The sequence below is a fragment of the Rhinopithecus bieti genome, unplaced genomic scaffold, assembly GCF_001698545.2.
Source record: "Rhinopithecus bieti isolate Rb0 unplaced genomic scaffold, ASM169854v2 scaffold_12928, whole genome shotgun sequence".
In the NCBI taxonomy this organism is placed as follows: Eukaryota; Metazoa; Chordata; class Mammalia; order Primates; family Cercopithecidae; genus Rhinopithecus; species Rhinopithecus bieti.
The window spans coordinates 737,569-750,755 of record NW_016807614.1 but is presented as its reverse complement, the minus strand read 5'-3'; the positions used below and the strand labels follow the sequence as shown (position 1 = coordinate 750,755).

At 44.2% G+C, this 13,187-nt stretch overlaps 1 protein-coding gene across 1 annotated transcript in view; it reads right to left on the bottom strand.

Moving 5' to 3' along the window:
• The window catches only part of ERN1 (endoplasmic reticulum to nucleus signaling 1), an 89,752-nt gene that overhangs the window by 45,873 nt on the left and 30,692 nt on the right, over positions 1 to 13,187 (bottom strand). Inside the window, exon 2 of the mRNA XM_017882860.1 lies at positions 11,426 to 11,546. Coding sequence (XP_017738349.1) covers positions 11,426 to 11,546 — 121 coding nt within the window. The remainder of the gene's footprint in view (positions 1 to 11,425; positions 11,547 to 13,187) is intronic.

Here is a 13,187-nt window from a genome sequence, read left to right as displayed (position 1 = left end):
TCCTGACCCAGTCCCACTTGCAACTGCTATGGCTGTCTCAACCCAAGGCCACACCCCCAGGACCTGTTCCTCGGTTCACATTCCCCAGATTGGCTGGTGGGTTCCACTTCCACCCAGTCATACAATCTAGAAACTCAGAAAGTCCCCAAACCAGTCCCTTTTAAGTGCACCTCTAGCAGTGATTGCAAATGTTCTGGGTTGGCCCTTTTGAAAAGTATTTAAGGGAGAGGGACGGGGATTACCACGTGTTGATCATTACTGAAGCTGGGCAATGGGTACATGGTTTCATGATACTACTCTCTTTAATTTGGGGTATGTATAAAGTTTTTATAAAATGAAAAGTTAAAAGAAAAAAAGAAGCTAAAAACAGAAGCTATTTAAGGCAAACATCTGCAATAGGTTGGAGAGAATGGCCTGTTCCTCCTGCTCTCACCTGTGGCATAATTCTGGAAAGCCTGCTCTTCCAGTTGCACAGGGTACAGAGACTGAAGGGAAACCTATGTTAAGAGCATGAAGGACCCCATCAGGACCATCTCGGGCTTCCCTAAACGCAGGGTTGGCAGAATTCGTGAGGGAATGGGGAAAACATGAGGTGATAAGTCAGCTGAACAGAAAAATGTCTTTAATGAAATCAACCAAAATTTAAATAATTGTTTCAAACCAGACTTCAAGATTGATGACCTCTCTCTGGAGGTAGCTCTGGGCACACTTCCTTCCATGTAGGAAGAAATAAGATCCCTTTGATTACAGAAGCCACAAGAACAGGTTGCTCACTTGACTGGAGCTCAAGGAGCCTTGTAAGATCCTTCTCTTCTCTCTCCCAGATGAGCACGGATATTTCTGGAACATACTGCTTTTGCTTTTTCGGTAGAATCTAGATGACCTCTGGCTTTTACCACCCTCTTCAACCTTGTTCTTTCTGACCCCATCTGACCACCTTTCTGAGCCCCATAACGCAGCATTGGAAATCAGCTCTCTCTCCTGTACAGCTAAGATATCACCACACAGTTAGGAAGTCCCCAAACCAGTCCCTTCTAAGTGTACCCCTAGCAGTGATTTTAAGTGCTCTGGGTTGGTCCTTTGAAAGGTATTTAAGGACCCAAAGAGCAGAGATGAAGTCTCAACTGCTTTATAGTCTGTGTAATCCTCTACACGCACGCACCCCCATTACCCACCCCCCGCCAGGAGGAAGAGGACTGACATTCTCGCTACTAGTAACTTTCTGTTGAGATGCGCCAAACACATCTCAGAAACAATTGTCAGACATCTGCTTCAGCTGGGTTCTCTGTTAAGTGCCATGCAGGATCAAGAAGGGAGCTTATAGTTTGAGTTACAAAGCTAATATACAAGAACCATACATAACGAACTGCTAGAACATGGGGCATGCACCACAGGCTTTCCTAGGTGGGGACCAGAATACTCGGAGCAGAAAACCCTCATAAAGGCAGCCGGCCCCGAGCACAGGGATGACAAGAAAACATGAGTGAAAACCTGTCACTGTGTTCACGGGACAGAGGACGCAGGCTCAGCAAATGTGACATGTTCCTCCTGAGGAACAACACAAATGAGGCTGGACTGCAGGCAGTGACACCATGGGGAAGAAAGCCTTGAAAACTTTGTGATGTGGAATAGTCCAACTGGAAGCCTCTGAGAAAAAGAAGAATGTGGGCCGGGCGCAGTGGCTCATGCCTGTAATCCCAGAACTTTGGGAGGCCAAGGCAGGCAGATCATGAGGTCAGGAGATCGAAACCATCCTGGCTAACACGGTGAAACCTCGTCTCTACTAAAAATACAAAAAATTAGCCGGGCGTGGTAGCAGGCGCCTGTAATCCCAGCTACTCAGGAGGCTGAGGCAGGAGAATGGCGTGAACCCGGGAGGCAGAGCTTGCAGTGAGCCGAGATTGCGCCACTGCACTGCAGCCTGGGTGACAGAGTGAAACTCAGTCTCAAAAAAAAAAAAAGAAAAGAAAAAAGAGGAAAGTGACACAGGGTGAGCATCCCAAATCCAAAAATCCAAAATCTGAAATGTTCCAAAATCTGAAGCCTGAGCGCCAACGTGATGCACAAAGGAAATGCTCATTGGAACATTTGGGATTTCAGATTTTCAGATTTGAGATGTTCAACTGGTAAATATAATGCAAATATTCCAAACCTGAAAATATCCAAAATCAGAAACACTTCAGGTCCCAAGCATTTCAGGTAAGGGATACTCAACCTGTACAAGCCTCTGAAGGCTAGTTAGACAGGTGGGCATCAAGGCACAAAATGAAGGAAAAAGGGGAGAAGGAATCACAAAGGTGCTACAACAGACAGACCCGAGTCGGGGAGAAGGGACGAGTGAGGAGGGGAGTCAGAAACAGACGGGAGGGAAAAGAGTGTCAGCAAAACGGAGCCCTGTCTAGATAAATGCAGTGGGAGAAAGGAAAGAGTTAAAGGTGACATGGAGATTTTAACCCTGGCTGACAGGTAACAGTGAAACTAGAAAGGCGTAGTCTGAATGAGGTAAACAACTGCTGTTTTCTCAAGAATGTGTTTCAAGGTTCTAATACTGTTTTCTTATTTAAAAAAAAAAAAAAATTACTGGCAGAAACAAACTCATTCACCCTTCCTTAATTCAAACCTTCAGTCTCCCAAATATGTTTCATACATTCGAGTGGCCCAATTAGGGAGTATTTCTCCCCAGTGGCAGCTCATTCCTTCCCTCCAGAGAAAAAGCACTTCATTAACCTAAGCCATAAACTCCCATTAAAGCTGTTAGGTCCAAATTGTAAGACAGAAAGTCTCAGACATTCTTTACAGTTCAGTTGTCATGAGGAAAGCATTTTTTTTTTAAGACATCTAATCAAAAGCTACCCAAATTCTCATCTCAGCAGAACTGAAAAAGGATGTAACAAGTTTTCTTTGGAGGTAACATCCATAAGTCATTAAATGTCACATTTGACAAAGATGATCATGTAGAAATGACCAAGTAATCCAGAAAACTGCCCATACTAAAGGCAGCTGAATTCTATTGTGTTCTCATTCATCTCCACCTTGGCAGAAGTAACTCAGGCCAAAAAACACACTGAACGTTATAATCAATCATGAAGGCACTGAAGACAATTCAACAGTACAGCCTGTGTCCAAGTGCCTCTCAGGATGTCATAACTTCACAGAATTCATTCCTGAGTGATGGGGTGCCATCCAACCAGATGCTCAAAAGTGAACAAAGGGACAGGTAACTAAGTCACAGACAAAATAAGGCACTTTATCCATGTACTTCAACAATCACAACCGTATTCCAACACACACCAACCAATGCTGCAAAGATGACTCATCGGAGCTGAGATCCACACTACTACATGTGTAGCAGCTGCTAAGAGGAGCCATCTGAAATGAGAAATGCATTACTTTGAAGCAAGTCCCAAAAATAAGGGAGGAAAGTGAGTGGGGCTGCAGGAGAACAAGGCTAGTTACAAGCCAGTCCCTGTTGAAGCTGAGTGATGAGTACATGGGGATTCTTTATACAATACTTCTACATTTGGGTATGTTTTAAACCTTGTATGTTTAAAAGTAAAATACAAAAAAAAGAAAGAACCAACACATTTTCAAGATGCTCAAAAGCAAAAACAGGTTTCTCTCACAGTCCCTCTCATAAAACTTAATTTTCAATCCTTCACAAGAATGGAGAGGAAACAAACACTTTCCTTATATTTAAGCAGTGAGGCAGAAAGGTAGATGATGCATATTGTAAGCCTAGAAAAGTCCTTGAGAGAAAACAGATTAGATCTGTTAACAAAACATCATCACTTTCCACAATTTCCCCTTCTCATGTTTCCATTGCACTTCTGAGGACGGATCTCCAACTCTTCCAGAGTCACACAAACACTGCCTAAAGCGCAGGACAGAAAAACCAACCACCAAAAGCCATGCAAAACTCAAGATCAGAAACCACAACCGGAAACTGTCATGACTATGATACAAGCAACAAATGATTCATCCTGAGAAGGCAGTCAAGTCCCATCTGTTTCTCAGGACTCCCAAAAGACGTCCAGGCAGAAGAGTTCTGGGACCCGAGACAGCATCAAGTGCCTTGGACATTTACTGAGCATCCTGGCTGCCCAAAGCCCCAGCAAGGAGGTAGAAATCCACTAGGAAGCAAATGAGAACAAAAATTTACAATATAAGCCAGAAGTGCCACAACAGAGGGTGCAGAAAAGCACCTCCAGAACCCAGACAAAAAAGTGGCTCACCCTGCTTGAGAAGCCAGGGAGGCAATCTGGGAAGGGGTCTTCACAGATGAACAGGAGCTTGTCTAACATTGCAGGCTGCTGGTGGAAAGGGAGCATGAGCAAAGGCCAGAGGTCTCCAAGGCCTGGTAAGGAGTTACATGGCTGCAAGTAGGGCACCTGCTGGGCAAGGGAAGGAGCCCAGGGAGTTGCGGAAGGGGGCGGTGAGAGACTATGAACTGCCTTGCACATGCACTAAGGAGCTTAGACTTGACCCTGTGGAGCAGCACTTCTCAAACTAGCAGGGGTGAAGGGCCAGCTATTGAAATGGTCAACCTATCATGGATGATGCTCACACTCCCTATTTGTCCTTTCCTCATCATTCATAGGTAACACACCACACACACTGGCACAGGCACAATGCTACCACTATAGACAACACCAAGAGCATTTCAGCAGGCAGGGTACAGCTAGGTCCAATTGGTCTTTTTGGAGGGTACATCTGAGGGCAGTATGATGAGTGAACGAGAGGGTTAAGGTGGGGAGGGGGCATGGATGGTGGTCAGGGGCTGTTGCATTCACCTAGGAAATGAATGCCAAGAGCCTGGCTAAGGCACCAGCAATGGGGCCAGATAGGAGGAGTCAGGTTTGCAGTGTCCTTCCCAGTCTACATGACAGGGCTTGGTGACCACTGGGCATCAAGGGGGAAGTAGCACAGCATCATTCTATTTTCTCTAGTTTCTAGACTGCTTGGCCATGATTTTGTCGGCACAGGGAGGAACTGTGGCAAGAGGCACAGGTTTAGAAAGAGACACTCATGTGAGAATCAAATTGTCTTCAAATTTCAAATAACTTTGTTCTGACTCTTCCCTCCAAAGAAATCTCCAGTATTATGTCCTGTTTTGTTCACCTGCTGTATACTCAGAACCTAGAGTAGTACCTGGATAGATTTATCATTTATCAAAATGTCCACTCAAGGGATATCTCAGGAGTCTGGGCCCAGCTGGCTAGGAGAGGAGTCATATTGCATATTTAGCAGATTTTTATGATTAGTAAAGAATGGTTCTAATTTGACCCAGCCCTTCATGCCTACTATTATTGGAAAGGAGACAGAAGATAACGGAGCATGGTTACTAAAGAATAACCTGTAATCTGATGGGGATTTGAGTGTTAAAAATCAGCATTAACTAGTATTTCAAAGTGAGCTCGAGAAGCCCTACATCAGCCCTGGACATACTAAAGAAAGTCCTCTCAACTCCATCAGGCCAAAGCAAGCTAATCTAAAACAAAACGTGATGGCAACATTCTCAGTTTGCATTTGGTCTAAAAGTACACAGATGAAATGTATTCAACTATATTCACTGGTGAGGTTTTAGAGAAAGACAGACTACAGTTACAAAATCACTGCTTAGAAGGATGGCCTCTAAAGCAAAATGTCACAACCCAAATGAGTTCCAGAAAACAAAACGCATTTTCTCTGTTAGGTATAATTTGCCACTATGGTGTAAGAAACCTCCATTTCTGGGAACCACAACACATTTGACTGAGGAACAAAAGCACCTGCCAAACCAACACAGAAAGCCAAAAAAAAAAAAAAAAAAAAAGCCCAGTTTGTTGGCTCCTGAAAAAAGTAAACAGCAGAATGAAGTTGCAGGCCTCTATTCTGAAGAACCCCAGTGTGGTGAGTTAAAGGTATGTGTTTGCATCAGCAAGTTTATTCCATTCAACTCTGAAGCCCTCCTTGAGACTCAGACCCAGGCTAGTATCCTCTCCTGTGTGGACTAGTGCAATACACCCCTACCTGGTCTCCCAGCTTCTTCCTGGCCCCATCTGTTCAGTTTCAACACAGCACTTGTTAATCTTGTAAAGTGGAGGTCATGTGCCTTACTCGGCTCAGACTACTACAACAAAATATCATAGACTAGGGGGCTTGAACAACAGACATTTACTTCTTATGGTTCTGGAAGCTGAAAGTCTGAGATTGGTTTCTGGTGAGGGCTCTCTTCTTGGCTTGCAGACAGCCACCTTCTCACCATGTCCTCACATGGTGGAGAGAGAATGAACAAGCTCTGGTCTCTCCCTTCTCATAAGGACGCTCATCCATCCTAAGGGCCCCACCTTCATGATTATCTCCCAAAGGCCCCTTCTCCAAGTACCATCACACCGAGGGCTAGGGCTTCAGCTTATGAATGGCAGTGGAAGGACGACACAAATATTCAGTCCAGAACAACAGGGCATGTGGCTCCCTGCCTCAGGTTCCTCCAATGGCTGAGAAAAAGCCAATGTCCTCACACCAGTTGCTAGGCCCTACACCACTGGTATCCATAGGGAGGGCACAGCTCCCTAGAGAATGCTTGGGAAATCGACGAAGGTATTTTCTGGTGGTCACAGAGACTAGGGGACTTTATAGGCACTAAGTGTGGGGGACCAGGGATTCTAGTGGTCCTGCACAACCAAGGATTGCCCTGCATCTGCACGCCACTCTAATGTCCTGCCAGACATTCTCACGGGTCAAAACCCTTTACTAATTATCTGAGCCTACAGTCTGTTTTACACATAAGCACAAATGTACTTTTTCATAATATACTGAATTTTCTCCGAACGTAACTACTGTATAAGGCAGGTAAGGCTATACTTCTTTTGTTTGAAACACTACCAAGAACAGTTCACCATCTTGGAAATCCAGTTGCCATGGCTATGGTGGTAAACTGTCCTGCCCTTGTCTCCATCTGCATCAACAGGCACAGCATTCGCTCATGGGGGGAGTGTCAGTGTGTGCCCGAGCATTTACATGTTACATCTATGTGATTAAAAATTACTTTCCTATTATTTGTTTTAGATTACCCGTTCGGTAATATGTTTATTTCTTTTTGAAACTGTGTATATGTAGTTTACTGACTATACATTTTGTTTCAGTAAGCATCTTTATAGTAAATGTTAAGTAAAGGAAGTGCGGGTCCCTCCTGCCCTGTATGGCTGGCCCATCTCTCTCTGAGCTGATCTCCTCCCGCTACATCAACTCTGTGCTCCTCCTCTACCATGCCAGGGACACTCCCACCCTTTTTTTTTTAAGGACACTCCACCTTTGACCCACTATGCCTGCTGTCTACAAGACTCCCTTGCCTCCTTGAGCTCTTGTTCAAATGACACCTCCTCAGTGGTGCCCTCCCTGTTTAAAACTGCAGACTCGGCCAGGTGCGGTGGCTCAAGCCTGTAATCCTAGCACTTTGGGAGGCCGAGACGGGCGGATCACGAGGTCAGGAGATCGAGACCATCCTGGCTAACACGGTGAAACCCCGTCTCTACTAAAAATTACCAAAAAAACCTAGCCAGGTCAGGTGGCGGGCGCCTATAGTCCCAGCTACTCGGGAGGCTGAGGCAGGAGAATGGCGTAAACCCGGGAGGTGGAGCTTGCAGTGAGCTGAGATCCGGCCACTGCACTCCAGCCTGGGCGACAGAGTGAGACTCCGTCTCAAAAAAAAAAAAGAAAACTGCAGACTCCCACCCCAACCTGGCACTGCCCGTTCCATGTCCCCACTTCATTTTTTCTCCAAACCTCTTGTCACTACTAAGTAACTGATTTCCTGTTTTCCCACTAGAATGAAAGTTCTATGATAAAAGGTTTTGCGTGTTTTGCTCACTTGCTGTATGGTTTTGCATGTTTTGCTCACTTGCTCTATCCTCAGGACTTAGAGTAGCATCTGGATACCTTTATCATTTATCTGTATTTAACAATTTAGAAAGATGTTGAAATCTTTAGTTATAACCACAAGATTAAAATTAAACTGAAAACTCAGAGTATCTACACATTACTATCTTTAATCTTTGTATAGAAATGTAAGTTAAGGCCACTGGTATCTAGGGCTGAACTAAAACAAGCCAGTTTATTATTAGAAAAACAGACTTAGATCATCATGAATACTACTGGAAATTATTAGGCTGGGCACGGTGGCTCACATCTGTAATCCCAGCACTTTGGGAGGCAGATCACTTGAGGCCAGGAGTTTGAGTCCACCCTGACCAACATGGTGAAACTCTGTCTCTACTGAAAATACAAAAATTAGCCAAGCATAGTGGCGCATCCCTGTAATCCCAGCTACTCAGGAGGTGGAGGCACGAGAATCACTCAACCTGAGAGGCAAAGCTTACAGTGAGCCAAGAGCACACCACTGCACTCCAGCCTGGGCAACAGAGGGAAACTCTGTCTCAAAAAAAAGAAAATAAATTATTAAACTTTAATTGGATTTCTCTAAATCTTCCTTTAAGTGTCTTGTAACTCCTCCTCCCTAACCAGTCACTGGATTCTACTGATTCTATTTCTGGCTTGCCTCTCACCCTTCCCATCCCTCCCTGCTTTCCAGGTCTGCTTCCTGTCTCTAGTCATCCCACACACAGCTGCTGGATTCATGGCAAAGCGAGCACCTGTTGAGTCACTCACCTGTTCAATCACATTAACAGCTCCCAATTTCCTGTTCAGTCAGATACAAATGCCTAAGTGCTCCCGTAAGACTCAAGGTCCCCTTGTAATCCTCCCTCCCTGTACCTGGAGACGTTGCTAAGCTCCTGCTAAATGGGGTCAGCTCCTGCACCCTAGACCTGCTGCCTCCTTTGCTCTTCTCCAGGCCTCACTCCTGACTGAACTCAATTCACCCACCAGGGCTTACCTCCGACACCCTACTTCACAGAGCTTCCGGCCCTCCAAATGGATGTGGGCTTACAGCACATTACTGGTCCCTCTCATGAGTGGTTACAGGACTCCGCTGTGTTGAAGTCCTGTGTTCTTGTATTTTCACCAAGGGTTTAGACCGTGGGGTTCTTGAGGACAAGGTCTGCCTTTTTCATTTTGGTGTCCTATACAACAGGGGTCCCCAACTCCTGGGCTGTGGACCCATACTGGTCTGTGGACGGGTCCGTGACCTGTTAGGAACCGGGCCACACAGCAAGAGGTGAGCAGTGGGTGAGCAAGCAAAGCTTCATCTGTATTTACAGCTGCTCCTCATCACTGGCATTACTGCCTAAGCTCCACCTCCTGTCAGATCATTGGCGGCGTTAGATTTTCATAGGAGTGTGAACCCTATTGTGTACTACGCATGCAAGCAATCTATGTGGCATGTTTCTTATGAGAATCTAATGCCTGATGATTTGTCACTGTTTCCCATCATGCCCAGATGGGACCGTCTAGTTGCAGGAAAACAAGCTCAGGGCTCCCACTGATTCTACATTATGGTGAGTTGTATAATTATTTCGTTCTACATTACAATGTAGTAATAACAACAGAAATAAAGTGCGCAATAAATGTAATGCACTTGAGTCATCCCCAAACATTCCCTGCCCCCGTTCCCCCAGTCCATGAAAAAACTGTCTTCCACGAAACTGGTCCTTGGTGTGAAAAAGGTTGGGGACTGCTGCAATACGGTCTCTCACATTCTAGGTTCTCTAAATACACATTCAATTGAGTTAAAAAGAGTCAAATTCGGGCGGGCGCGGTGGCTCACACCTGTAATCCCAGCACTTTGGGAGGCTGAGACGGGCGGATCACGAGGTCAGGAGATCGAGACCATCCTGGCTAACGCGGTGAAACCCCGTCTCTACTAAAAATACAAAAAAATTAGCCGGGCCTGGTGGCATGCGCCTGTAGTCCCCGCTACTCCGGAGGCTGAGGCAGGAGACCGGCGTGAACCCGGGAGGTGGAACTTGCAGTGAGCAGAGATCGCGCCACTGCACTCCAGGCTGGGCAACAGTGCAAGACTCCAACTCAAAAAAAAAAAAAAGAGTCAAATTCTTTCAACCCTAAGTTAGAGGAGAAAACAGGTTAACTCTGATGTTTGACTAAGTAACAGGACACAGTTTTGTTGGATACAGATGACGTTACTTGCAGAAATGAAGACTTGGAAAAAAACTACTTCAAGCATTATGTGCAGGGCAAAACAAAGCAGAATGAAGTGGCTCAGGGTGAAGATGCCCTGCCTGGGAACAACGAAACTGAAAACATGCCCCAACATTCCATAGCCAACGTGTTTCTCTCAATTCTTGTGTGATTTGCTGATTTTCATCTCTGGACAAAATAGGAAATCCTGAAGTTTGAAGGACTCTGTTTCATTTTAAAAACACTAAAAGGCTTAAATGCAATGGAGATACAGTACAGATGACATTCTTGGAAGCTGTCATAAAACACTCTACAGTCTTCCTGTGGCCACACACTCCTGAGAGAGCTGGTCTTTGGGCTGCCTTAAGTCCCTGCTGATCCAAGCAGGGCCCATGCAGGTGGGGCAGGACGGCCTGGGGTAACCTAGCTGCCATCATCTATGGACGGTAACGAGGTTTGTTGCTGAATTCACAAGACAATGTGTGACCTTCTGACATATGCCAATATTTTTCCATCTAGCATACTGTTTTGGAACATTTTATTAAGGAAGGAAAAACATTGGCTGTGCTCATGAAAGTAATGAGTCACAGAGTAGTGACGAAAGAGAATGATGCTGTTCAAACCCAAACCTCGGGCCAAATGAGATTTATTGCTAGACAGATTAAATAATATGGGTGACTCTGAAAGTCCCAAATCCTGGGATTTGCATGGCTTTATCTGGAAAAATTACTTTGGAAATCAAATACAATTTCCCAGCTATAGGGCTTGACTCTGCTAGTTAGCATCAGTAAGAGCAGATCATAACATGGACGTATGGTATGTTAAGTAAGAAACAAGCTCAGTCTTTATTCCCCTCACCATAACAACCCAATAAAATGGTTAACTTGGATGAATGTCAAATCTTACAGCCCTCTGTTATTTCAGCCTCTATAAATAAAACAAATGAGTAATTTGAGGTGTTGAGAAGATACCTTCTTGTAATTATGATTACAAGATTCTAATCATGAGAACAAATTGAGTGCAGCATGTCTTCATAAAGACCAACCAGCTACAGCTATTAATAGAAAAGCCTAGAGCCATTTTAACATGAAGTCTAAACAGAAGCAAAAAAGAAAAGCAGATAAAATGCGCTTCTTTAACTGATGCACTTAGTGCCACAGTTAAAACTACAACCACAGCAAAACTACAAACATCCTTTGAGCAGAACACCTTTTCCTCTCTTGATCCCGTTCTTCTTTATTTCTTATTTATTTTATTAGATAATGAGCAATGTTTTCTCTTTCTCCGAATATGTTTCTGTGGAACCAGCTAAGCAAATGTCCATGGTGCCCAAGGCCCAAATCCAAATTACCTTCTTTTAAAGTCCATTTGATTGAGCCTGTCCTCTTGCTGACAGCATGCAAACTTCCATCCAGCGTTGACACAAACAACAAGGTTTCAGGAAGCGTCACTGTGCTGGTACTTCCAAAAATCTGCAAGGAGATGTAGAAGAATCTTCATGTTGATATGATTCTTCACCTTGGGCATGTATAATCACAGAGCCCCCACCCCCAAGGTTATCCAGCTAAAACCCTCCATTTTACAGATGAAGAAATGGAAGGTGGAGAGCCTAAATTCCCACTCACTCAGGACTAGAACCCAGGTCACCTCACTCTAAGCAGTGATCTTGCCTGCAGACAGGCAGGCTCATGACCTCAAAGGACAAGGACAAGAATTCTGAAATAATCCATGGGCAGCCTCCGCTGAAATAAAGGGGCAAAGTATGCTCAGCTTTCTGACTTCCTTCTCTTGGATCTATTCTATTCTCGAAAACCTGATCATCTCATAAGACGTTATGATAAAAAAGAATGCCAACACCCATGCGCACACACACTATGAAATTTTAAAAAGCAAAGACTTAGGGGAAAATGCTTAAAGCAAAATAGGAAAAACAGCTTTCATTATACAAAGAATTTATAAAATAAAACACCAAGATTCCAATAAAGACATGTTATAAAAGTAAATGAATAAAAGGATAACCCCAAACTGGTCCTCACTTAGAATAAAATAAAATTTAAATTAAAATGGACCTTTTTTCTCAACAAACTTAAAACAAAACAAAAAACATTTGAAAGGAAATAGCCAAAGGCTGTGAAATTTCTCATCCATCACTAGTAGCACTGAAAATTACTAGGATCATCTTCCTGGAAAATATAAAAGTGCTCATAGTTTTTGATCCTGTAATTCCACTTCTATACTCTAAAGAAATAACTCCAGAAATTCAAAAAGTTCTGTGCACAATGATACTCATGACATCCCATTTATAAACACAAAAACTGGAAAGACCCAAATTTCCAATAATATCTAAACAGCTAAGATAAATAAAGACATATGCTCAGTGAAATAATTATCACCAAAATAACACTTGGAAAAATCTACAATACAGAAAAATGCTGATATACATTATAAAGGAAATATAGGATCCAAGATTTAATATCCACTGTGGTTACAATTACACTGGACAGATTTTTTTTGGCCTGCCTGTCCTCTGGCTTTGCTAGGAATTATACCCTCATTCCACAGGGTTTCCATGGGAGCAGGTGTGTGCGCACATGCACACACATGGACACATTTGCAGGTGACAGCTGGTAAGGTTTCCTGGATAAGATTTCCCTTTTGAGGTAGGGTCCCTTCAGCAACCCCACCCTTGGAGTGAGATTTTCTCCTCCTTTGTCACTATACTATCCTGTAAATTAGCTTTTCCCCTGGGTCTTCAATTAAAAAAACACAGGCCAATGCAACTTGCCTATACTGCAACAGTTTGAATTCTGGCACAAATGCTATTTTTGAAACACAGAAGTATGGAGCATTAAATGTAAAAGGATTGGGGTTATTTGTGCATGGGAGCCTGTTCCCAGAAGGCCCAGCTACTCTCAATAAGAGCCAGGATGCCTAATTAATCCTTCAAAGGGACGGCCCCACAGGCTCTCTCCAGGGCAGCCTGAGGTGGCAGGAGAAATACTCCGGGGTCCCGTATTCGTTTTCCATGGTGGAGACCCACCAGCGGAGGGAGTGAAACGGTTGCCAGAACTTTGCGCATCCTACCTCTTCGCTTGGCCCAGGGCCAGGGCCCA